Source organism: Salmo salar, chromosome 25 (assembly GCF_965601325.2).
Source record: "Salmo salar chromosome 25, fSalSal1, whole genome shotgun sequence".
NCBI lineage: Eukaryota > Metazoa > Chordata > Actinopteri > Salmoniformes > Salmonidae > Salmo > Salmo salar.
In genome coordinates this window covers 49467837-49493504 of record NC_138315.1, presented here as the reverse complement: position 1 = coordinate 49493504, position 25668 = coordinate 49467837, and the positions used below count along the sequence as shown (strand labels likewise).

Below are 25668 nucleotides of genomic sequence, written 5' to 3'. Positions count from 1 at the left end.
AAGTCCTCATGAGCTGTGGGGGACAACGTCAGCAACTCAGTCAGCGGCTCTGCCTCTTTGATCGGGAAGCAACCCAGACCCGGGAACATATCCCAGTCTACCTGATCAAAACAGTCCTTTGGCGTAGATTCCAAATTGTCCTTCCTGTTTGACTTTCTGCCTATAGGTGGGAAACAGCAGGATGGAGGCGTGATCTGATTTGCCAAAGGGAGAGCCTTGTAGCTGTCTCGGGTCAAGGGTCAAGCAATGTTTCGTTTGCATTACCAGAAGCACTTTCCTCAGATTCCGTATGTTAAAGTCACCAGCGACAAATGTGGCCTCAGAAAATGCAGTATCCAGTTTGTTCAAAGCCCCGTACAGATCCTTGGGTATCAACGTGGTGTCAGCTTGAGGGGGAATATACATGGCTGTAACAATAACTGCTGAAAATTATCTTGGGAGGTAATGGGGTCAGCATTTGATAGTGAGGCATTCCAGATTCTGTGAACAAAAGGTCTTAACTTGTTATGATAGGGGGCAGTATTTTCACGGCCGGATAAAAAACGTACCCGATTTAATCTGGTTATTACTCCTGCCCAGAAACTAGAATATGCATATAATTAGTAGCTTTGGATAGAAAACACTCCAAAGTTTCTAAAACTGTTTGAATGGTGTCTGTGAGTATAACAGAACTCAAATGGCAGGCCAAAACCTGAGAAGATTCTGTACAGGAAGTACCCTGTCTGACCATTTCTTGGCCTTCTTTGTCATCTCTATCGAAAATAGAGGATCTCTGCTGTAACGTGACACTTTCTAAGGCTCCCATAGGCTCTCAGAAGGCGCCAGAATGGAGAATGATGACTCTGCAGTCCCTGGCTGAAAAACAGTAGCGCATTTGGATAGTGGTTGATCTGAGAACAATGAAACGGGTGCACGCGTGCACATGAAGAGTGCATTTTACATTTTCAGTCTTTGAACGAAAACGACGTCTCCCGGTCGGAATATTATTGCTATTTTACGAGAAAAATCACATAAACATTTATTTTAAACAGCATTTGACATGCTTCGAAGTACGGTAATGGAATATTTTGCATTTTTTTGTCACGATATGCGCCGGCACGTCACCCTTCGGATAGTGTCTTGAACGCAAGAACAAAACGCCGCTACTTGGATATAACTATGGATTATTTGGAACCAAAACAACATTGGGTGTAAACTAGAAGTCCTGGGAGTGCATTCTGACGAAGAACAGCAAAGGTAATCCAATTTTTCTTATAGTAAATCTGAGTTTGGTGAGTGCCGAACTTGGTGGGTGTCAAAATAGCTAGCCATGATGGCCGGGCTATCTACTCAGAATATTGCAAAATGTGCTTTCACCGAAAAGCTATTTTAAAATCTGACACCGCAATTGCATAAAGGAGTTCTGTATCTATAATTCTTAAAATAATTGTTATGTTTTTTGTGAACGATAATCGTGAGTAATTTAGTAAATTCACCGGAGGTTTGCGGTGGGTATGCTAGTTCTGAACGTCACATGCTAATGTAAAAAGCTGGTTTTTGATATAAATATGAACTTGATTGAACAAAACATGCATGTATTGTATAACATAATGTCCTAGGAGTGTCATCTGATGAAGATCATCAAAGGTTAGTGCTGCATTTAGCTGTGGTTTTGGTTTTTGTGACATTATATGCTAGCTTGAAAAATGGGTGTGTGATTATTTCTGGCTGGGTACTCTCCTGACATAATCTAATGTTTTGCTTTCGTGGTAAAGCCTTTTTGAAATCGGACAATGTGGTTAGATAAAGGAGAGTCTTGTCTTTAAAATGGTGTAAAATAGTCATATGTTTGAAAAATTTAAATTTTGGGATTTCTGAGGTGTTTGTAATTCGCGCCACACCCTATCATTGGATATTGGAGCGGTGTTCCGCTAGCGGAACATCTAGATGTAAGAGGTTAATTTCCTGGATGTTGCCACAATCACACCATGAGTTATTAATCATGAAACTTAACCCTCGGTCTTTGTTTTTCATGGAGAGTTATTTTGTCCTGTCTGCGCAATGGACGGAGAACCCCGCTGGCTAAATGGACATAATATCCGGAGAAAGCCATGATTCCGTGAAACAGAGTATGTTACAGTCCCTGTTGTCTCTCTGAAAGGAGAACCTCACCATGAGCTCGTCTACCATATTGTCCAGAGACTTAACATTGGCAAGTAATACATTGGGAAGCAGTGGACGGTTTGCCTTCCTTCTGACGAGAACACCACCTCTCTTTCCTCTCCTCCGGAGGTGTCATTTTGGTTGAACACCCAGGATGGATGGCGCTCCCTCAGGAAGTCCAAACAAAGGATCCGGTCCAGAGAAGTCTAATTTGTGGTGAGTGATCTAATGTTCAATAGTTATTGTCGGTTGTAGAAAATTATACCAGAAACGTACGACAAAATGTTTTACAATATTGCAAAGTTGGCTAGAAACTAGAAACAGGGCAACTGTGTCTGTTGGCACCATCTTGAATCAGATCAAGGATGGAGAGGTTTGATAATACTTTGGGGTTGCTTTGCTGCCTTTGGTACTGGGGGTATTGAACATGTGCAAGACATAATTAAATCAGCAGATAATCAGGGTTTTTTGAGTGCAATACGTCCAAAAACTGGGTCTCTGTTGAAGGTTGTGGTTCTTCCAGCAGGACAACAACCCAAACACACATCAAAGAGCACCCAGGAATGGTTCAAGAATAAACACTGGAGTGACCAGCAATGAGTCTATATCTGAATCTCTTCACAAACCTATGGCAAGATCTGAAAGCAGCAGTTGGTGGAAGGCTACACTCAAACATTGAAGAATTGAGCAGTTTGTTGCTAACGAATTTGTCAGCAACTTGTAAATAATTATCTTGTAACGTGTTCATTTTCCTGTTATAATGAATACAAGTTGGCTGCAGTCAATACGTTGTCATAATTTGCAGTCATTATTTGAACTGGCTAGCTAAGAAGATGGTATGGTAAAGGTTTTTGTCTAGATAAGAAAACATCTCCCTCTCCTTCCTTCCATACCTTAAGTCTGGCCTCCAGCACTTGTTTATATTCCTGTTTGGTGATCTCTCGATCTTTCTCAATCTTTTCCATCAGCTGTTGCTGAATCTGAATCTGCTCTTCTGCCACTCTCCGAGCCTGTTCTGCTGCCTCCTTCTTCACCCTCTCCACTGTATAGAGAGAGAGAGAAAGAGAGAGAGCAAGAGAGAGATATAGAGTTGGTCAATGGATCTCAGGCATTGTCCCACTCAGCAGAAGCAATTGAAACCCCCCCCATCTTCCTCTTTCAGCATTGCACTATATACGTTTTTTAAATTGTTTTTATTAGTATTATTTCTTTAAACAGGGAAGTCACACTGAGACCAAGGTCTCTTTTACAGGATCTCCAATATTAGCCATCCCTGAGCCCGGGTCCGGCAGCCATATGCCTGTACGTCAACAATGTAGTAAGGTATGATGGGAGTTTATGGGAGAGGGCTTCATAAACAAAGTGCAATGCATCGATCTACAAGACCTCAAAGAGGGACAGTCTACTTTTTGATACAAAATGCAGAGATGTGTGCTGAACCTATCGCCCTTATTATTAAAACGTAGTGCTCTATGGTAAACTGTGTATAAGGACTTCAATACAGTGGAAGCTGCATTCATATAGATCAGGGGTTGGGCAATTCCAGTCCTCGAGGCCCTGATTAGTGTCACAGTTTTGCCCCAGGCTCCAGCTAACACACCTGACTCCAATAATCACCTAATCATGATCTTCAGTTTAGTATGCAATTAGTTTAAATCAGCTGTGTTTGCTAGGGATGGAGGGAAAAGTGTAACACCAATCAGGCCCTGGAGGACTGGAATTGCTCACCCCTGGTCTAGATCATACTGCCATAGTTGATTGTGGAATAAATGTTGATTGAATGATTTATTTCTGATATTTAATGAAAGGCATGATCTGTTCCTGTACACGAAGCCTATTTGAATTCTCAATTTCTTAACTAACTCGTCAACATGTTTTGTGTAGGAAAGCCTGTCGTCAATCCAGATGCCCAGATATGATCAATGAGTGCACAAATCATCAGAATGTTTTTTAATGTGATTTACCTGCATTAAACAGCTTCAATTCAACAAAGGCTTTCTGCCAGGCTGTAAAGGTAGATTGAAGCTCAAAAAGATATTGGCCTATACACAAGGAACCCTTGAGAAGACTCATGAGACCCTACGCTTACTGGTAAAAAGCATATGAGGGGTTACTTTTGAAGCTGTCCTGGCAGAGCAAAATTCAGTTGGTGGTACAATAACCGAAAAAGACTAACCTGTAGCCCCCGCACATTGACTTGGTACCGGTACCCCCTGTATATAGCCTACCTACATGTACAAATTACCTCGACTATCCTGTACCCCCGCACGTTGACCTGGTACCGGTACCCCTTGTATAAAGCTACCTACATGTACAAATTACCTCAGCTAACCTGTACCCCAGCACATTTACCTGGTACCAGTACCCCTTGTATATAGCCTCCATATTGTCTCTTTACTGTATATGGCCTCCATGTTGTCTCTTTACTGTATCTAGCCTCCATTTGTCTCTTTATAGCCTCCATGTTGTCTCTTTACTGTATACAGCCTCCTTGTTGTCTCTTTACTGTATATAGTCTCCATGATGTCTCTTTACTGTATATAGTCTCCATGATGTCTCTTTACTGTATATAGTCTCCATGTTGTCTCTTTACTGAATATGGCCTCCATGTTGTCTCTTTACTGTATATAGCCTCCATGTTGTCTCTTTACTGTATACAGCCTCCTTGTTGTCTCTTTACTGTATATAGTCTCCATGTTGTCTCTTTACTGTATATGGCCTCCATGATGTCTCTTTACTATATCTAGCCTCCATTTGTCTCTTTACTATATATAGCCTCCATGTTGTCTCTTTACTGTATATAGCCTCCATGTTGTCTCTTTATTGTATATAGCCTCCATGTTGTCTCTTTACTGTATATAGCGAACTACATGTACTGTACATCAACTCCTGTGTATTTCTTTACATCTTAAGCAAGGCGTCTAGCATACCACCAGCAGAAAATTGCTAAAGTGAAAACAAAGATTCACTCGAGGTTGATTGATCTTCCATTGAGCCAACTGAAGGCTGTCTGGGGGAAGAGCAGTCAGCTGACTGACCAGGGCCAGTTATACCACCATTTCTTTCAAATTAAAATTCTTCTGCGATAAAATGCTGATTTAAAAGCAGCACGTATCTTGATTTAGTCTGAAACTACTTGCTTAGGCAGGAAAGGAGAGGAATCCACAGGCTTTAGTGCATTAAAGGTCATGAACAGTCAAAATCAAGTTTTTAATGAAATGTGATGATATTTGGATGAAACCAGATCAAAGTATGATGACCAAAGTCTGAAAAATGACTGTTGCTTCTACATTGATAAAGTTTGATCATTAAGTTACTGATCCCCTCTCCCGTGTCAAACACTTGGTTTCAGGAGGCAGGATTATTCAAGGGATAGGGAGACATCACCCTAACTCTCTCATTTTAATACACCAATGGTAACATGATATTCTCTTACCTAATTTAAATAAGTATGACCTACTACCCAACGTCAGAGAAGGAGTGTTATTAGAGGTGGCGTGGTTTATATAGCTTGATAGCTACTCAACCGGTGCCAAAACTTGACTGTAGGGTGTCAGCCAATATAATAAAAAGTTTACCCTATTCATCTATGGAAAATATCCTTATATGTTTCCCCTTTCGTCTGTGTCTGGTGTTAGCTAGTTACTGGTTAGCTAGGTCTTCACCTGTCTGGTGTTAGCTAGTTACTGACTAGCTAGGTCTTCATCTGTGTCTGGTGTTAGCTAGTTACTGGCTAGCTAGGTCTTCATTTGTGTTAGCTAGTTACTGGCTAGGTAGCTCTTCATCTGTGTTAGCTAGTTACTGGCTAGCTAGGTCTTCATCTGTCTGGTGTTAGCTAGTTACTGACTAGCTAGGTCTTCATCTGTGTCTGGTGTTAGTTAGTTACTGGCTAGCTAGGTCTTCATCTGTGTCTGGTGTTAGCTAGTTACTGGCAAGCTAGGTCTTCATCTGTGTCTGGTGTTAGTTAGTTACTGTCTAGCTAGGTCTTCATCTGTCTGGTGTTAGCTAGTTACTGGCTAGCTAGATCTTCATCTGTGTCTGGTGTTAGCTAGTTACTGGCTAGCTAGGTCTTCATCTGTGTCTGGTGTTAGCTAGTTACTGGCTAGCTAGGTCTTCATCTGTGTCTGGTGTTAGCTAGTTACTGGCTAGCTAGGTCTTCATCTGTGTCTGGTGTTAGCTAGTTACTGGCTAGCTAGGTCTTCATCTGTCTGGTGTTAGCTAGTTACTGGCTAGCTAGGTCTTCATCTGTGTTAGCTAGTTACTGGCTAGCTAGGTCTTCATCTGTGTCTGGTGTTAGCTAGTTACTGGCTCGCTAGGTCTTCATCTGTGTCTGGTGTTAGCTAGTTACTGGCTAGCTAGGTCTTCATCTGTGTTAGCTAGTTACTGGCTAGCTAGGTCTTCATCTGTGTTAGCTAGTTACTGGCTAGCTAGGTCTTCATCTGTGTGGTATTAGCTAGTTACTGGTTAGCTAGGTCTTCATCTGTGTTTGTTATTAGTTACTGGCTAGCTAGGTCTTCATCTGTGTGGTATTAGCTAGTTACTGGCTAGCTAGGTCTTCAACTGAGTCTGGTGTTAGCTAGTTACTGGCTAGCTAGGTCTTCATCTGTGTCTGGTGTTAGCTAGTTACTGGCTCGCTAGGTCTTCATCTGTGTCTGGTGTTAGCTAGTTACTGGCTCGCTAGGTCTTCATCTGTGTCTGGTGTTAGCTAGTTACTGGCTAGCTAGGTCTTCAACTGAGTCTGGTGTTAGCTAGGTCTTCATCTGTGTTAGCTAGTTACTGGCTAGCTAGGTCTTCATCTGTGTCTGGTGTTAGCTAGTTACTGGCTAGCTAGGTCTTCATCTGTGTTAGCTAGTTACTGGCTAGCTAGGTCTTCATCTGTGTCTGGTGTTAGCTAGTTACTGACTAGCTAGGTCTTCATCTGTGTCTGGTGTTAGCTAGTTACTGGCTAGCTAGGTCTTCATCTGTCTGGTGTTAGCTAGTTACTGGCTAGCTAGGTCTTCATCTGTGTCTGGTGTTAGCTAGTTACTGGCTCGCTAGGTCTTCATCTGTGTCTGGTGTTAGCTAGTTACTGGCTCGCTAGGTCTTCATCTGTGTCTGGTGTTAGCTAGTTACTGGCTAGCTAGGTCTTCAACTGAGTCTGGTGTTAGCTAGTTACTGGCTAGCTAGGTCTTCATCTGTGTTAGCTAGTTACTGGCTAGCTAGGTCTTCATCTGTGTCTGGTGTTAGCTAGTTACTGGCTAGCTAGGTCTTCATCTGTGTTAGCTAGTTACTGGCTAGCTAGGTCTTCATCTGTGTCTGGTGTTAGCTAGTTACTGGCTAGCTAGGTCTTCATCTGTGTGGTATTAGCTAGTTACTGGTTAGCTAGGTCTTCATCTGTGTTTGTTATTAGTTACTGGCTAGCTAGGTCTTCATCTGTGTGGTATTAGCTAGTTACTGGCTAGCTAGGTCTTCAACTGAGTCTGGTGTTAGCTAGTTACTGGCTAGCTAGGTCTTCATCTGTGTCTGGTGTTAGCTAGTTACTGGCTCGCTAGGTCTTCATCTGTGTCTGGTGTTAGCTAGTTACTGGCTCGCTAGGTCTTCATCTGTGTCTGGTGTTAGCTAGTTACTGGCTAGCTAGGTCTTCAACTGAGTCTGGTGTTAGCTAGGTCTTCATCTGTGTTAGCTAGTTACTGGCTAGCTAGGTCTTCATCTGTGTCTGGTGTTAGCTAGTTACTGGCTAGCTAGGTCTTCATCTGTGTTAGCTAGTTACTGGCTAGCTAGGTCTTCATCTGTGTCTGGTGTTAGCTAGTTACTGACTAGCTAGGTCTTCATCTGTGTCTGGTGTTAGCTAGTTACTGGCTAGCTAGGTCTTCATCTGTCTGGTGTTAGCTAGTTACTGGCTAGCTAGGTCTTCATCTGTGTCTGGTGTTAGCTAGTTACTGGCTCGCTAGGTCTTCATCTGTGTCTGGTGTTAGCTAGTTACTGGCTCGCTAGGTCTTCATCTGTGTCTGGTGTTAGCTAGTTACTGGCTAGCTAGGTCTTCTACTGAGTCTGGTGTTAGCTAGTTACTGGCTAGCTAGGTCTTCATCTGTGTTAGCTAGTTACTGGCTAGCTAGGTCTTCATCTGAGTCTGGTGTTAGCTAGTTACTGGCTAGCTAGGTCTTCATCTGTGTTAGCTAGTTAATGGCTAGCTAGGTCTTCATCTGTGTCTGGTGTTAGCTAGTTACTGACTAGCTAGGTCTTCATCTGTGTCTGGTGTTAGCTAGTTACTGGCTAGCTAGGTCTTCATCTGTCTGGTGTTAGCTAGTTACTGGCTAGCTAGGTCTTCATCTGTCTGGTGTTAGCTAGTTACTGACTAGCTAGGTCTTCATCTGTCTGGTGTTAGCTAGTTACTGACTAGCTAGGTCTTCATCTGTGTCTGGTGTTAGCTAGTTACTGGCTAGCTAGGTCTTCATCTGTCTGGTGTTAGCTAGTTACTGGCTAGCTAGGTCTTCATCTGTCTGGTGTTAGCTAGTTACTGGCTAGCTTGGTCTTCATCTGTCTGGTGTTAGCTAGTTACTGGCTAGCTTGGTCTTCATCGGTCTGGTGTTAGCTAGTTACTGGCTAGCTTGGTCTTCATCTGTGTCTGGTGTTAGCTAGTTACTGGCTCGCTAGGTCTTCATCTGTGTCTGGTGTTAGCTAGTTACTGGCTCGCTAGGTCTTCATCTGTGTCTGGTGTAAGCTACTTACTGGCTAGCTAGGTCTTCAACTGAGTCTGGTGTTAGCTAGGTCTTCATCTGTGTTAGCTAGTTACTGGCTAGCTAGGTCTTCATCTGTGTCTGGTGTTAGCTAGTTACTGGCTAGCTAGGTCTTCATCTGTGTTAGCTAGTTACTGGCTAGCTAGGTCTTCATCTGTGTCTGGTGTTAGCTAGTTACTGACTAGCTAGGTCTTCATCTGTGTCTGGTGTTAGCTAGTTACTGGCTAGCTAGGTCTTCATCTGTCTGGTGTTAGCTAGTTACTGGCTAGCTAGGTCTTCATCTGTGTCTGGTGTTAGCTAGTTACTGGCTCGCTAGGTCTTCATCTGTGTCTGGTGTTAGCTAGTTACTGGCTCGCTAGGTCTTCATCTGTGTCTGGTGTTAGCTAGTTACTGGCTAGCTAGGTCTTCAACTGAGTCTGGTGTTAGCTAGTTACTGGCTAGCTAGGTCTTCATCTGTGTTAGCTAGTTTCTGGCTAGCTAGGTCTTCATCTGTGTCTGGTGTTAGCTAGTTACTGGCTAGCTAGGTCTTCATCTGTGTTAGCTAGTTACTGGCTAGCTAGGTCTTCATCTGTGTCTGGTGTTAGCTAGTTACTGGCTAGCTAGGTCTTCATCTGTGTGGTATTAGCTAGTTACTGGTTAGCTAGGTCTTCATCTGTGTTTGTTATTAGTTACTGGCTAGCTAGGTCTTCATCTGTGTGGTATTAGCTAGTTACTGGCTAGCTAGGTCTTCAACTGAGTCTGGTGTTAGCTAGTTACTGGCTAGCTAGGTCTTCATCTGTGTCTGGTGTTAGCTAGTTACTGGCTCGCTAGGTCTTCATCTGTGTCTGGTGTTAGCTAGTTACTGGCTCGCTAGGTCTTCATCTGTGTCTGGTGTTAGCTAGTTACTGGCTAGCTAGGTCTTCAACTGAGTCTGGTGTTAGCTAGGTCTTCATCTGTGTTAGCTAGTTACTGGCTAGCTAGGTCTTCATCTGTGTCTGGTGTTAGCTAGTTACTGGCTAGCTAGGTCTTCATCTGTGTTAGCTAGTTACTGGCTAGCTAGGTCTTCATCTGTGTCTGGTGTTAGCTAGTTACTGACTAGCTAGGTCTTCATCTGTGTCTGGTGTTAGCTAGTTACTGGCTAGCTAGGTCTTCATCTGTCTGGTGTTAGCTAGTTACTGGCTAGCTAGGTCTTCATCTGTGTCTGGTGTTAGCTAGTTACTGGCTCGCTAGGTCTTCATCTGTGTCTGGTGTTAGCTAGTTACTGGCTCGCTAGGTCTTCATCTGTGTCTGGTGTTAGCTAGTTACTGGCTAGCTAGGTCTTCTACTGAGTCTGGTGTTAGCTAGTTACTGGCTAGCTAGGTCTTCATCTGTGTTAGCTAGTTACTGGCTAGCTAGGTCTTCATCTGTGTCTGGTGTTAGCTAGTTACTGGCTAGCTAGGTCTTCATCTGTGTTAGCTAGTTACTGGCTAGCTAGGTCTTCATCTGTGTCTGGTGTTAGCTAGTTACTGACTAGCTAGGTCTTCATCTGTGTCTGGTGTTAGCTAGTTACTGGCTAGCTAGGTCTTCATCTGTCTGGTGTTAGCTAGTTACTGGCTAGCTAGGTCTTCATCTGTCTGGTGTTAGCTAGTTACTGACTAGCTAGGTCTTCATCTGTCTGGTGTTAGCTAGTTACTGACTAGCTAGGTCTTCATCTGTGTCTGGTGTTAGCTAGTTACTGGCTAGCTAGGTCTTCATCTGTCTGGTGTTAGCTAGTTACTGGCTAGCTAGGTCTTCATCTGTCTGGTGTTAGCTAGTTACTGGCTAGCTTGGTCTTCATCTGTCTGGTGTTAGCTAGTTACTGGCTAGCTTGGTCTTCATCGGTCTGGTGTTAGCTAGTTACTGGCTAGCTTGGTCTTCATCTGTGTCTGGTGTTAGCTAGTTACTGGCTCGCTAGGTCTTCATCTGTGTCTGGTGTTAGCTAGTTACTGGCTCGCTAGGTCTTCATCTGTGTCTGGTGTAAGCTACTTACTGGCTAGCTAGGTCTTCAACTGAGTCTGGTGTTAGCTAGGTCTTCATCTGTGTTAGCTAGTTACTGGCTAGCTAGGTCTTCATCTGTGTCTGGTGTTAGCTAGTTACTGGCTAGCTAGGTCTTCATCTGTGTTAGCTAGTTACTGGCTAGCTAGGTCTTCATCTGTGTCTGGTGTTAGCTAGTTACTGACTAGCTAGGTCTTCATCTGTGTCTGGTGTTAGCTAGTTACTGGCTAGCTAGGTCTTCATCTGTCTGGTGTTAGCTAGTTACTGGCTAGCTAGGTCTTCAACTGAGTCTGGTGTTAGCTAGTTACTGGCTAGCTAGGTCTTCATCTGTGTTAGCTAGTTACTGGCTAGCTAGGTCTTCATCTGTGTCTGGTGTTAGCTAGTTACTGGCTAGCTAGGTCTTCATCTGTGTTAGCTAGTTACTGGCTAGCTAGGTCTTCATCTGTGTCTGGTGTTAGCTAGTTACTGACTAGCTAGGTCTTCATCTGTGTCTGGTGTTAGCTAGTTACTGGCTAGCTAGGTCTTCATCTGTCTGGTGTTAGCTAGTTACTGGCTAGCTAGGTCTTCATCTGTCTGGTGTTAGCTAGTTACTGACTAGCTAGGTCTTCATCTGTCTGGTGTTAGGTAGTTACTGACTAGCTAGGTCTTCATCTGTGTCTGGTGTTAGCTAGTTACTGGCTAGCTAGGTCTTCATCTGTCTGGTGTTAGCTAGTTACTGGCTAGCTAGGTCTTCATCTGTCTGGTGTTAGCTAGTTACTGGCTAGCTTGGTCTTCATCTGTCTGGTGTTAGCTAGTTACTGGCTAGCTTGGTCTTCATCGGTCTGGTGTTAGCTAGTTACTGGCTAGCTTGGTCTTCATCTGTCTGGTGTTAGCTAGTTACTGGCTCGCTAGGTCTTCATCTGTGTCTGGTGTTAGCTAGTTACTGGCTAGCTAGGTCTTCAACTGAGTCTGGTGTTAGCTAGTTACTGGCTAGCTAGGTCTTCATCTGTGTTAGCTAGTTACTGGCTAGCTAGGTCTTCATCTGTGTCTGGTGTTAGCTAGTTACTGGCTAGCTAGGTCTTCATCTGTGTTAGCTAGTTACTGGCTAGCTAGGTCTTCATCTGTGTCTGGTGTTAGCTAGTTACTGGCTAGCTAGGTCTTCATCTGTGTCTGGTGTTAGCTAGTTACTGGCTAGCTAGGTCTTCATCTGTGTGGTATTAGCTAGTTACTGTCTAGCTAGGTCTTCATCTGTGTCTGGTGTTAGCTAGTTACTGGCTAGCTCGGTCTTCATCTGTGTTAGCTAGTTACTGGCTAGCTAGGTCTTCATCTGTGTCTGGTGTTAGCTAGTTACTGGCTAGCTAGGTCTTCATCTGTTTGGTGTTAGCTAGTTACTGGCTAGCTAGGTCTTCATCTGTGTTAGCTAGTTACTGGCTAGCTAGGTCTTCATCTGTGTCTGGTGTTAGCTAGTTACTGGCTAGCTAGGCATTCACCTGTGTTTGTTATTAGTTACTGGCTAGCTAGGTCTTCATCTGTGTGGTATTAGCTAGTTACTGGCTAGCTAGGTCTTCATCTGTGTTAGCTAGTTACTGGCTAGCTAGGTCTTCATCTGTGTCTGGTGTTAGCTAGTTACTGGCTAGCTAGGCATTCACCTGTGTTTGTTATTAGTTACTGGCTAGCTAGGTCTTCATCTGTGTGGTATTAGCTAGTTACTGGCTAGCTAGGTCTTCATCTGTGTGGTAATAGCTAGTTACTGGCTAGCTAGGTCTTCATCTGTGTCTGGTGTTAGCTAGTTACTGGCTAGCTAGGTCTTCACCTGTCTGGTGTTAGCTAGTTACTGACTAGCTAGGTCTTCATCTGTGTCTGGTGTTAGCTAGTTACTGGCTAGCTAGGTCTTCATCTGTGTTAGCTAGTTACTGGCTAGGTAGATCTTCATCTGTGTTAGCTAGTTACTGGCTAGCTAGGTCTTCATCTGTGTTAGCTAGTTACTGGCTAGCTAGGTCTTCATCTGTCTGGTGTTAGCTAGTTACTGGCTAGCTAGGTCTTCAACTGAGTCTGGTGTTAGCTACTAACTGGCTAGCTAGGTCTTCATCTGTGTCTGGTGTTAGCTAGTTACTGGCTCGCTAGGTCTTCATCTGTGTCTGGTGTTAGCTAGTTACTGGCTAGCTAGGTCTTCATCTGTGTTAGCTAGTTACTGGCTAGCTAGGTCTTCATCTGTGTTAGCTAGTTACTGGCTAGCTAGGTCTTCATCTGTGTGGTATTAGCTAGTTACTGTCTAGCTAGGTCTTCATCTGTGTCTGGTGTTAGCTAGTTACTGGCTAGCTAGGTCTTCATCTGTGTCTGGTGTTAGCTAGTTACTGGCTAGCTAGGTCTTCATCTGTGTGGTATTAGCTAGTTACTGTCTAGCTAGGTCTTCATCTGTGTCTGGTGTTAGCTAGTTACTGGCTAGCTCGGTCTTCTTCTGTGTTAGCTAGTTACTGGCTAGCTAGGTCTTCATCTGTGTCTGGTGTTAGCTAGTTACTGGCTAGCTAGGTCTTCATCTGTGTTAGCTAGCTACTGGCTAGCTAGGTCTTCATCTGTGTCTGGTGTTAGCTAGTTACTGGCTAGCTAGGCATTCACCTGTGTTTGTTATTAGTTACTGGCTAGCTAGGTCTACATCTGTGTGGTATTAGCTAGTTACTGGCTAGCTAGGTCTTCATCTGTGTGGTATTAGCTAGTTACTGGTTAGCTAGGTCTTCATCTGTGTTTGTTATTAGTTACTGGCTAGCTAGGTCTTCATCTGTGTGGTATTAGCTAGTTACTGGCTAGCTAGGTCTTCATCTGTGTGGTATTAGCTAGTTACTGGCTAGCTAGGTCTTCATCTGTGTCTGGTGTTAGCTAGTTACTGGCTAGCTAGGTCTTAATCTGTGTCTGGTGTTAGCTAGTTACTGACTAGCTAGGTCTTCATCTGTGTCTGGTGTTAGCTAGTTACTGACTAGCTAGGTCTTCATCTGTGTCTGGTGTTAGCTAGTTACTGGCTAGCTAGGTCTTCATCTGTGTTAGCTAGTTACTGGCTAGGTAGGTCTTCATCCGTGTTAGCTAGTTACTGGCTAGCTAGGTCTTCATCTGTTTGGTGTTAGCTAGTTACTGACTAGCTACGTCTTCATCTGTGTCTGGTGTTAGCTAGTTACTGGCTAGCTAGGTCTTCATCTGTCTGGTGTTAGCTAGTTACTGGCTAGCTAGGTCTTCATCTGTCTGGTGTTAGCTAGTTACTGGCTAGCTAGGTCTTCATCTGTGTCTGGTGTTAGCTAGTTACTGGCTCGCTAGGTCTTCATCTGTGTCTGGTGTTAGCTAATTACTGGCTAGCTAGGTCTTCAACTGAGTCTGGTGTTAGCTAGTTACTGGCTAGCTAGGTCTTCATCTGTGTTAGCTAGTTACTGGCTAGCTAGGTCTTCATCTGTGTGGTATTAGCTAGTTACTGTCTAGCTAGGTCTTCATCTGTGTCTGGTGTTAGCTAGTTACTGGCTAGCTAGGTCTTCATCTGTCTGGTGTTAGCTAGTTACTGGCTAGCTTGGTCTTCATCTGTCTGGTGTTAGCTAGTTACTGGCTAGCTAGGTCTTCAACTGAGTCTGGTGTTTGCTAGTTACTGGCTCGCTAGGTCTTCATCTGTGTCTGGTGTTAGCTAGTTACTGGCTAGCTAGGTCTTCATCTGTGTTAGCTAGTTACTGGCTAGCTAGGTCTTCATCTGTGTCTGGTGTTAGCTAGTTACTGGCTAGCTAGGTCTTCATCTGTGTTAGCTAGTTACTGGCTAGCTAGGTCTTCATCTGTGTGGTATTAGCTAGTTACTGTCTAGCTAGGTCTTCATCTGTGTCTGGTGTTAGCTAGTTACTGGCTAGCTAGGTCTTCATCTGTGTTAGCTAGTTACTGGCTAGCTAGGTCTTCATCTGTCTGGTGTTAGCTAGTTACTGGTTAGCTAGGTCTTCATCTGTGTCTGGTGTTAGCTAGTTACTGGCTAGCTAGGTCTTCATCTGTGTCTGTTATTAGTTACTGGTTAGCTAGGTCGTCATCTGTGTCTGTCATTAGTTACTGGTTAGCTAGGTCTTCATCTGTGTCTGGTGTTAGCTAGTTACTGGCTAGCTAGGTCTTCATCTGTGTCTGGTGTTAGCTAGTTACTGTCTAGCTAGGTCTTCATCTGTCTGGTGTTAGCTAGTTACTGGCTAGCTAGATCTTCATCTGTGTCTGGTGTTAGCTAGTTACTGGCTAGCTAGGTCTTCATCTGTGTCTGGTGTTAGCTAGTTACTGGCTAGCTAGGTCTTCATCTGTGTCTGGTGTTAGCTAGTTACTGGCTAGCTAGGTCTTCATCTGTCTGGTGTTAGCTAGTTACTGGTTAGCTAGGTCTTCATCTGTGTCTGGTGTTAGCTAGTTACTGGCTAGCTAGGTCTTCATCTGTGTCTGTTATTAGTTACTGGTTAGCTAGGTCTTCATCTGTGTCTGTTATTAGTTACTGGTTAGCTAGGTCTTCATCTGTGTCTGTCATTAGTTACTGGTTAGCTAGGTCTTCATCTGCGTCTGGTGTTAGCTAGTTACTGGCTAGCTAGGTCTTCATCTGTGTCTGGTGTTAGCTAGTTACTGGCTAGCTAGGTCTTCATCTGTCTGGTGTTAGCTAGTTACTGGCTAGCTAGGTCTTCATCTGTGTTTGTTATTAGTTACTGGCTAGCTAGGTCTTCATCTGTGTGGTATTAGCTAGTTACTGGCTAGCTAGGTCTTCATCTGTGTGGTATTAGCTAGTTACTGGTTAGCTAGGTCTTCATCTGTGTTTGTTATTAGTTACTGGCTAGCTAGGTCTTCATCTGTGTGGTATTAGCTAGTTACTGGCTAGCTAGGTCTTCATCTGTGTGGTATTAGCTAGTTACTGGCTAGCTAGGTCTTCATCTGTGTCTGGTGTTAGCTAGTTACTGGCTAGCTCGGTCTTCATCTGTGTCTGGTGTTAGCTAGTTACTGGCTAGCTAGGTCTTCACCTGTCTGGTGTTAGCTAGTTACTGACTAGCTAGGTCTTCATCTGTGTCTGGTGTTAGCTAGTTACTGGCTAGCTAGGTCTTCATCTGTGTTAGCTAGTTACTGGCTAGGTAGGTCTTCATCTGTGTTAGCTAGTTACTGGCTAGCTAGGTCTTCATCTGTGTTAGCTAGTTACTGGCTAGCTAGGTCTTCATCTGTGTTAGCTAGTTACTGGCTAGCTAGGTCTTCATCTGTCTGGTGTTAGCTAGTTACTGACTAGCTAGGTCTTCATCTGTGTCTGGTGTTAGCTAGTTACTGGCTAGCTAGGTCTTCATCTGTCTGGTGTTAGCTAGTTACTGGCTAGCTAGGTCTTCATCTGTCTGGTGTTAGCTAGTTACTGGCTAGCTTGGTCTTCATCTGTCTGGTGTTAGCTAGTTACTGGCTAGCTAGGTCTTCAACTGAGTCTGGTGTTGGCTAGTTACTGGCTAGCTAGATCTTCATCTGTGTCTGGTGTTAGCTAGTTACTGGCTAGCTAGGTCTTCATCTGTGTCTGGTTTTAGCTAGTTACTGGCTAGCTAGGTCTTCATCTGTCTGGTGTTAGCTAGTTACTGGCTAGTTACTGTAGGTCTTCAGCCAGCATGGAACAAGAGGGAGGGAAGGGTTCTTCAAAACTCTGCTGCAGTTGTCAAGTCAACACTTACATTAGTGCTGTTGTGAACTGCATCATAAGAGACATGCCAAACGTGAGATGTGTAAAACAAAACATTACACCATTGATGCAATTTCAATGTTGTTTAAGTTGCTTTGTGTATCACCAAATGTTCTTGAGATGATTTTACTGCAACACTGCATCAAAGTTAATTGAGATAGGTGTTTCAAAGGGGTGTCAGTCAAGGCAAGCTCATGAATATAATCTCCCCGCCCACTCAGCCTGTCTTTTCAAACTTCCTGGTAGATAGCCAAAAATTTTGAGAAGGTAGATTGAATTAGCTTTTTAACTGAGGAAGTGCATCTATTTCTTAGTTGCCTGAAGAGCTGTCAATCAGCTATCAGTTTGTCAAGCCTTGGTCATGGCCTGAAGAGATCTGAGAGTTCTCTAGAGAACTGAGGACTTGTTCTAGGGATGTAACGATTCTCCGATACGCATCGGTACCCGGGTTGCAAATATTTGAGATGCGAGTACTTCTTGTGCCCGGCTCAGCCATGTACTTGCGCTCCATTGCAGTAAAACCAGATTATCCAAATGACACCCAAATATTCATGGGACATGTGACAGGTGTAAAAGCTCCTTTGGGGACTTGACCCATGTTTTCTGTTCGTGTCCCCTTCTGGCAGCTTACTGGGCCAATAGATTTGGAGGTAGTTGCAGTTTACGTCCGGAGTCATATTTTTTATTTATTTATTTTTATTTCACCTTTATTTAACCAAATAAGCTAGTTGTGAACAAGTTCTCATTTACAACTCCGACCTGGCCAAGATAAAGCAAAGCAGTGCGACACAAACAACAACACAGAGTTACACATGGAATAAACAAGCGTACAGTCAATAACACAATAGAAAAAAAGAAAGTCTATATACAGTGTGTACAAATGGCGTGAGGAGGTAAGGCAATAAATAGGCCATAGTAGCGAAGTAATTACAATTTAGCAAATTAACACTGGAATGATAGATGAGCAGATGATGATGTGCAAGTAGAAATACTCGTGTGCAAAAGAGCAGAAAAGTAAATAAAAACAATATGGGGATGAGATAGGTAGATTGGGTGGACTATTTACAGATGGGCTATGTACAGCTGCAGCGATCGGTTAGCTGCTCAGATAGCTGATGTTTAAAGTTAGTGAGGGAAATATAAGTCTCCAGCTTCAGCAATTTTTGCAATTCGTTCCAGTCGTTGGCAGCAGAGAACTGGAAGGAAAGGCAGCCAAAGGACGTGTTGGCTTTGGGAATGACCAGTGAGAAATACCTGCTAGAGCGTGTGCTATGGGTGGGTGTTGTTATCGTGACCAGCGAGCTGTGTTAAGGCGGAGCTTTACCTAGCATCGACTTATAGATGACCTGGAGCCAGCGGGTCTGTCGACGAATATGTAGTGAGAGCCAGCCGACTAGAGCATACAGGTCGCAGTGGTGGGTGGTATAAGGGGCTTTGGTAACAAAACAGATGGCACTGTGATAGACTGCATCCAGTTTGCTGAGTAGAACATTGGAAGCTATTTTGTAAATGTCATCGCCGAAGTCGAGGATTGGTAGGATAGTCAGTTTTACGAGGGTATGTTTGGCAGCGTGAGTGAAGGAGGCTTTGTTGCGAAATAGGAAGACGATTCTAGATTGAATTTTAGATTGGAGATGTTTAATATGAGTCTGGAAGGAGAGTTTACAGTCTAGCCAGACCCCTAGATATTTGTAGTTGTCCACATATTGTAAGTTAAAACCATCCAGAGTAGTGATGCTAGTCGGGCGGGCGGGTGCGGGCAGCGAACAGTTGAAAAGCATGCATTTGGTTTTACTAGCGTTTAAGAGCAGTTGGAGGCCACAGAAGGTGTGTTGTATGGCATTGAAGCTTGTTTGGAGGTTAGTTAACACAGTGGATCAGGGAATCACCCGCAGCAAGAGCGACATCGTTGATACATACAGAGAAAAGAGTCGGCCCGAGAATTGAACCCTGTGGTTCCCCCATAGAGACTGCCAGAGGACCGGACAACAGGCCCTCCGATTTGACACAGTGAACTCTGTCTGAGAAGTAGTTGGTGAACCAGGCGAGGCAGTCATTTGAGAAACCAAGGCTGTTGAGTCTGCCGATAAGAATACGGTGATTGACATTCGATCGCCTTGGCCAGGTTAATGAAGACGGCTGCACAGTACTGTCTTTTATCGATTCCACCCAAACAATGCAAGGACTTCATTTTGAATGAAATAGAAGCTCTGTGGGTGCATTTACCATATTGGAAACATAAACTAGCTCGCTGCTGCTACATAGTGCTGATGTGAAATATCTTCATGTAATTTGTGAAATGTTGGATAAGGTATCTGATGAAAACAGGGAAATGTATTTTGGGGGTGATTTGAAAATTGATTGTCATCAACTGTCCACTAAGGACAAATCTTCGTTCTGTGGACAAAATACAGTATGTAACCTGACCCAAGTTATGACACTACCAACCTGAGCATAGGTTCAGCACCACATCATCAACCTGTATTGATCATATTTTTACTAACATGGCTGAACATTGTTCTAAAGCTGTATCAGTGGCACGAGGTTGTAGTGATCATAACTTGGTGGCATTTTTCTTTTTACCAAAGGTAATCTACCGAAGGTCCTACAAGGGGTTGAATCAGGACTCATTTGTGGATGACGTTAAGAATGTGCTTAGAAGTGTGTAGTTTTTTTATTTTACTAGGCACGTCAGTTACGAACAAATTGTTATTTGCAATGACAGCCTAGGAACACTGGGTTAACTGCCTTGTTCAGATTTTTTACCTTGTCAACTCAGGGATTCAATCTAGCAACCTTTTGGTTACTGGCCCAATACTCTAACCACTAGGTTACTTGCCGCCCCAGGTAGTGAGGATGACCCTGAAATGGCACTGATTGTGTTTATGAAATTATTTATGAGAATTGTTGATAAGCACGTCCCATTAAGAAAACACACTGAGGTCAAACGGTGCCTCATGGATTGATGAGATGAGAAATGCAATGGTTCATCGTAATGATGCCTAAAAGACAGCAAACAGATCTGGTCTGTCTGATAAGAAAAGTTATTGTAAATTTAAGAAATCTTGTGGCCAAGCCAAATAAAGGTCAAAACAAAGGATACAATCAGCACAAAATCGATTAAGTCAAGTGGGATGGAACAAAAAAACGATGGAAAAAGTTGTATCTGTGTATTTTAGTGTTTAAGTGGAATGGCATCAAACATATGGTTTCCAGGTGTTTTGATGCCATTCCACTTGCTCCGTTCCGGCCATTATTATGAGCCGTTCTCCCTTCAGTAGCCTCTTGTGATTTTCAGTTACACAGCCCAACATTTTTATTTGTACTTTTATTTTAGTACTTTTATTTAAGTATTTGAATGGTTAATTGATAAAAATTGAAAAATGTACAATGCCTTAATATTTTTTTGTTTTCCATTTCCTGCCCCCCACCAATTTATTTTTTGTTTAAAAATGCTATTTAATTATTTAATTGTTAATAGTCTATGCAATTTGGAACTGATCACACATCTCAAATGGCAGAGTAATTATGATACAGACTTTACCTTCACTTTTGTGTTCTTCTTTGCTGAGTGTCTGGTCAACCAAGAGGATAGTATTCCCCACTCTAGCCTTCTCATCCAGATACTCTCTCAATAGTTCCTCACTCTGAAAACACACACACACACACAGACACAGACACAGACACAGACACAGACACACACACAGACACACACAACACACAGATAAGACCAGAGCAGCTATTAAGAGGACTACAGCACCTAAGAGCAGTTACATGGTTATTATATGAAACATGGACATGTGTTTAAATGTTAGCCAACCCCCCCCATGTCCTCATACATACCATAACTCCTCTGCCTCTCTCTGTTCTGTATTGCTTGGTTAGCTTCTGTAGGTTGTCATGGAAGTCTTTGTAACCCCCTGGGTGAATGTAGGATCCATGACTCAAAGCCTCCTCCAGGGGCTCAAACACACGAGCGATGTCGTTCTTAATCCGACACACTGGTTCCTCCATCATCACTGTAGAAACTGCTGGGTCAGACTGGACATAACCGAGGGCGGTTGAATTCTGCAATCTTTGGTGAGTCCCCTTTTTAAAATCGGAAAGAGTGGAGCACATCTTATTGAACTGTTTATATTGAGTTGTGGCCTTCCCAATACTTTTACATATTTTTTATTTATTTATATATACTTATTACTTGTCATACTAAATTGGACACACTTTTAATATATTTAATGTATTTTCTTTGAATTTAAGTACAAATAAACTGTATTAAGCGAACTGATGTTGTTATTATGATAACCTTTAATGGTACTATAGAACTTCAATACATGATTTAAACATTTAAATAAATATTCCTACATATGAAAGAAAAATATTCTGTATATTTCAATTTGCAAACGTGGACTACACAGAAAATCAAATAAACAATAGAACACAATAAAAGTACAAATAATTTGTCCAGATGGTGTCCTGTCTAAGGGAGTGATCACAATTGTTACCATCATGACCTTCTTATGTTTTTTTTTAAGAAGCTTCTTCAGTTTTTTTTTTGTGTAAGAAGTGTTTTGTGAATCCGGTCCCAGGACTGTAACCTTGATTGCCTACTAAAAAGGGATTTAATATTCCCTGCTACTTTGTTTTAATTATCATTTTGGGAGGGTTACATGTTTGTTTTTTCAAACGCTCGGTGCGGTCCAGGTAAATATATGTTTTCCTCAGGTGGAGGGCCATCCAGGCATCCCTCAATATAAATAACGTTCACTCCCTAACAAACCAACGTCTCACCTCAATCAGATACACTGGTTCCCTCATCACTGTAGTCCGGAGATCCTTTATTTTCTCAGTTCTTGAAGAGTGAAGCGTCTCCTGTTTTTTGGCCGGACCGGACTGGAACCAGAACTCTCTAACACTTGGGTTCATTTTGAGCCGGTATCTTTGAAATGGTACAGCAGCCAATTAGCCAAATAATGATAAAAATCACAATAACATTTCTTAAAGGACCATGGGGTATTTATCTCTCACCCGTATCAATTAAAACATATTTTTTCTCCCATGAGACCAGCCCATTATCCTGAAGATGCACCTTCAAGTTCCACCAAGTTGATTACCTGTAGCAACGCCCATGCCCAACCCACCTCAGATATTTAACATTACCTGAATACTTGAATTCCAAAACTGTCTGGAATCCATTGACTTTCTAGAATTCAATTGACATTTTTATGGACTTTTAAAAAGGAACTGACCATTGTAGCACTATTAAATCTAATAAAAATATGTTCATATACACCCTTGAGTAAAAATATGATACTTTCTGTCACACATGCTACCACTCCCCCATCCCTATGTAGTTCTGTCCTTGAGCTGTTCTTGTCTAATGATGTTCTGTATTATGTCATTCTGTATTATATTTCATGTTTTGTGTGGACCCCAGGAAGAGTAGCTGCTGCTTTTGCCACAGCTAATGGGGATCCTAATAAAATATCAAAATACCTGGTGCTCAAAGGCGCCAGGCTCCCCAGCGTTATGCACACCTATCTTCCCCAGTCACGAGCATTAGCGATTATTGGACTCACCTGGACTCAATCACCTCTGTCAATACCTCCCTTATATCTCTCTGTTCCCAAGCCCTGTTCCCTAATTCAGGATTAATGTTTGTTTGTCTTTGCATACCCAGTTCTGACGCTGTCCTGTTTGATATCTGTTCCTTATTAAATGTTCAACTCCCCGTAGTTGCTCCTCGACCCCAGCGTCAGAACATACAGAATCCTGAAGCCATCATACGAATTATCGGGGAGTACTGGCGTTCCGGTTGGTGGTGAAGTCGGGTCCGGAGGCCGCCACGGATGGAACCGGGGATGCCTAAGCCAGCTCGTCGGGCTGTCACGCCCTAGCTGGCTTGAGAGGTTCTTTCCTCGGTTGGATCGGAAGGCGCCCATCCCATGTCAGGCCTCAGCTGGATCGTCAGATTTTTATACCCAGCCGCACGTCACGCTGCTTCGCCTCCGCCGGATCCTCGGGCTCCCACGCCTCAGTGGGATCGACAGGCTTTCACCCCTCCGCCGGATCCTCGGGCTCCCACGCCTCAGTGGGATCGACGCTGTCTCTGTCCTGTTTGATGTCTGTTCCTTATGAAATGTTCAACTCCCCGTACCTGCTTCTAGACTCCAGCCTTGGTCCTTACAACTTTCCATTTTATAAACAAATTTGTGACAAGCGAGCACATCCATATGGTCATTTTTCACATTTTCAAGCATTCATTGAATGTTTGGGAATGAGGTATGGTTGGGCATTTTTTAAACTTATATCAGAAGCCAGCTACTCAATAAGTGTTGATTCTCTTACTGCATTATGCAGCTGTTAAAATAATCCAAATTGTTTTTCTTACCTTTTTATAATTTTTTAAGAGCAATTCATTTGCTTTTAGAATGATTATAAGTCACTACTTATCTGTCATATCATATTTTATTAATTCACATGGGTAGACTTTCAATGGTGAACACCTGGTATATTTATTGTAGCCTAAGGCTATTAAATGTTTAACCAATGCCCCTCTTCAATTTTCATCAAAAAATAGTTAAATGTAAATTATAGCAAATATGACGTCCTCAAGCTTCCAATAAGGAGATGCACAACATCCTCTTGGATTATGGCTGAACTATCCAACTGTTCTAAGATGCCAGTTTAACGTCTAGTTTTGATGTATTTGATTGAGTCGTCACCTAATGTGTGAATTCAACCTGAAATCAATAAAAATGTGAACCATGTCAATAGATTGAAATTAAAAGTTACAATTATGAAATTTAGCAAATCCAATCAGTTTTCCAGGTTGATTCAACGTCATCACATTGCTTTTTAGTTGTTGTTGAAATGACGTGGAAATAACATTGATTAAACCAGTATGTTCCCAGTTGGATGACTCTTTTAGCTGTTAGGTTCTAAATAAACAGAGTAAAAACTGACGGACAACTAGGAAAAGCTAAAACCAGGTTTATTCACCCAATGGTGTCCAACAGCTGAAAAGACCAAGACATGTTCCCACCAGCATCAATATTTATACCCCCCTTTAGGCGGAGTCTCCTCCTTCTCTCTAAACATGACATATTTGTTGCTAGGCAGGAAGTGTTGGGGCTACAGGTTAGCAATGAACCCCGAGTCGGGATTGCTAACAAGGCTGGAAATTCAAAACATCAAAAATCTAATAATTTCAATTTCTCAAACAATCAACTATTTTACACAATTTAAATGATAAACATCTCCTTAATCTAACCACATTGTTCGATTTTCAAAGAGGCTTTACGGCAAAAGCATAAAGTTAGATTATGTTAGGACAGTACATAGCCACAAAAGTACAAACATCCATTTTCAATTCAAGGTCAGGCGTCACCAAAAGCAGAAACCAGCTAGAATTATGCACTAATTTTTGTCAATCTCCATCAGATGACACTCCTAGGACATTATGTTATACAATACATGCATTTTTTGTTCCATCAAGTTCATATTTATATCCAAAAACAGCATTTTACAGTAGCGTGAAATTCAGATTTTTTTCTTCTCTGAAATGCTTCCGGTGAACATAACAAAATTACTATTCGAAAACATTGGTAAATTATAATATTGTCATTCAAAGAATAATATATTATCATCTTGTAATTGCTACCGAATGGCCAGATCTCAAAATAACTTTACTGGGAAATCACATTTTGCAATAAACGGGGTGCTATGCTAAGAACAACAGGCTATGCTATACAGTTAGCATCATCTAAAATCGATAATAACATTGTAAATATCCCCTTACCTTTGATTATCTCCATCAGAAGGCAGGCATCCCAGGTCCGGAACAAATGTGGTTTCTTTTGACAAAGTTCATAATTTATGTCCAAATAACACCAAGTACTTAGCGTTCATTATGCTCCCACAAAACGTGGTGGGGGGAGTGTAAAATCACGCCGAAAAGCTAAAAAAAACCTAGTAAATAATCTATTTATGTTCGTTCAAACATGTCAAATGTTGTTTAGCATTAATCTTTTGGTCCATTTTTAACGTTAAACATCAGTAATATTTTCACACAACCTATCCTATGTCTAGATAAAAAATGATGACAAACCCACGTTTCTCAGATTTATGCGCAGGCGCAAAAAAAATGAAGTGATGACATGTCAACTTCCTTGGATTCTAATTTGCTCTCTGTTTATCATAGACGCTTCAAACAACTTTATAAAGATCGTTGACATCTAGTGGAAGCCGTAGGTGTTGCGAAATGAATCCTTTCTCACTATGTTATCTATAAAACAATGACACTAAATAGTACAGTCACAAAATTCAAAATTTTTGGGGATCTATTTTTCACAGGTTTTTGCCTGCAATATGAGTTTTGTTATACTTACAGACACCATTCAAACTGTTTTAGAAAATTCAGAGTGTTTTCTATCCGAATGTGTAAGTAATAATATGCATATCCTAGCTTCTGAGTTGGTGTAGGAGGCAGTTAAAAATGGGCACATATTTTTTTCAAAATGTCTCAATACTGCCCCCGAGCCCCAACAGGTTGTGATGTGGGTAATAAACTGTTCCTTCCCACTTCGTGTGACCTGACCTCGGCCCCCATTCCTCACTAATCCACAGCTATCCACCCTTATCAGTGACGTAACCATGTGATTAATTTTTCCCTTACCTAGTAACTCTTCAGGCCCCATGGCTCTTATCCACTCTCCATTGACACCAGCATATATATTCCTCATTCATGTAACCTATAACTTCTAATATAGCAAGTATTTCAAACTCAAGCTAGAAACCAACATAGCCTTCCCAAGAGGCTAAAATATATTGATTAGGTTGAACTAAAGTCACTATAGTTTAAAAAAATATGTATTTTCACATTTTTTTTGCTCACAGACAATTTTCAGAAAATGAAATCCGTTAAACATTTAATTTAATTTGTATGGCATAAGGTGTTCACCATTGAAAGACTCCCGTGTGGGGCCTTGAATGAGCAACATGTCTTATAATACAATGGAATGGTACAGTGGTATAGGAACACAATGGAATGGTACAGTGGTATAGTAATACAATGGAATGGTACAGTGGTTTAGTAATACAATGGAATGGTACAGTGGTATAGTAATACAATGGACAGAGTTACAGATGTAGTCCTCCTGG

At 42.3% G+C, this 25668-nt stretch overlaps 1 protein-coding gene across 2 annotated transcripts in view; it reads right to left on the bottom strand.

The window, feature by feature from the left end:
* The window catches only part of LOC145850494 (guanylate-binding protein 7), a 31156-nt gene that overhangs the window by 5186 nt on the left and 302 nt on the right, over positions 1 to 25668 (bottom strand). The window contains exons 2-5 of one of the 2 annotated variants that reach the window (XM_082969196.1): positions 21298 to 21445; positions 20353 to 20598; positions 20054 to 20156; positions 3036 to 3184 (exon numbers count right to left, since the gene is read on the bottom strand). In XM_082969196.1, the coding sequence (XP_082825322.1) occupies positions 3036 to 3184; positions 20054 to 20156; positions 20353 to 20598; positions 21298 to 21432 (633 nt within the window). In that variant the 5' untranslated portion in view covers positions 21433 to 21445. The remainder of the gene's footprint in view (positions 1 to 3035; positions 3185 to 20053; positions 20157 to 20352; positions 20599 to 21297; positions 21446 to 25668) is intronic. The other variant, XM_082969197.1, reaches the window with a different exon arrangement.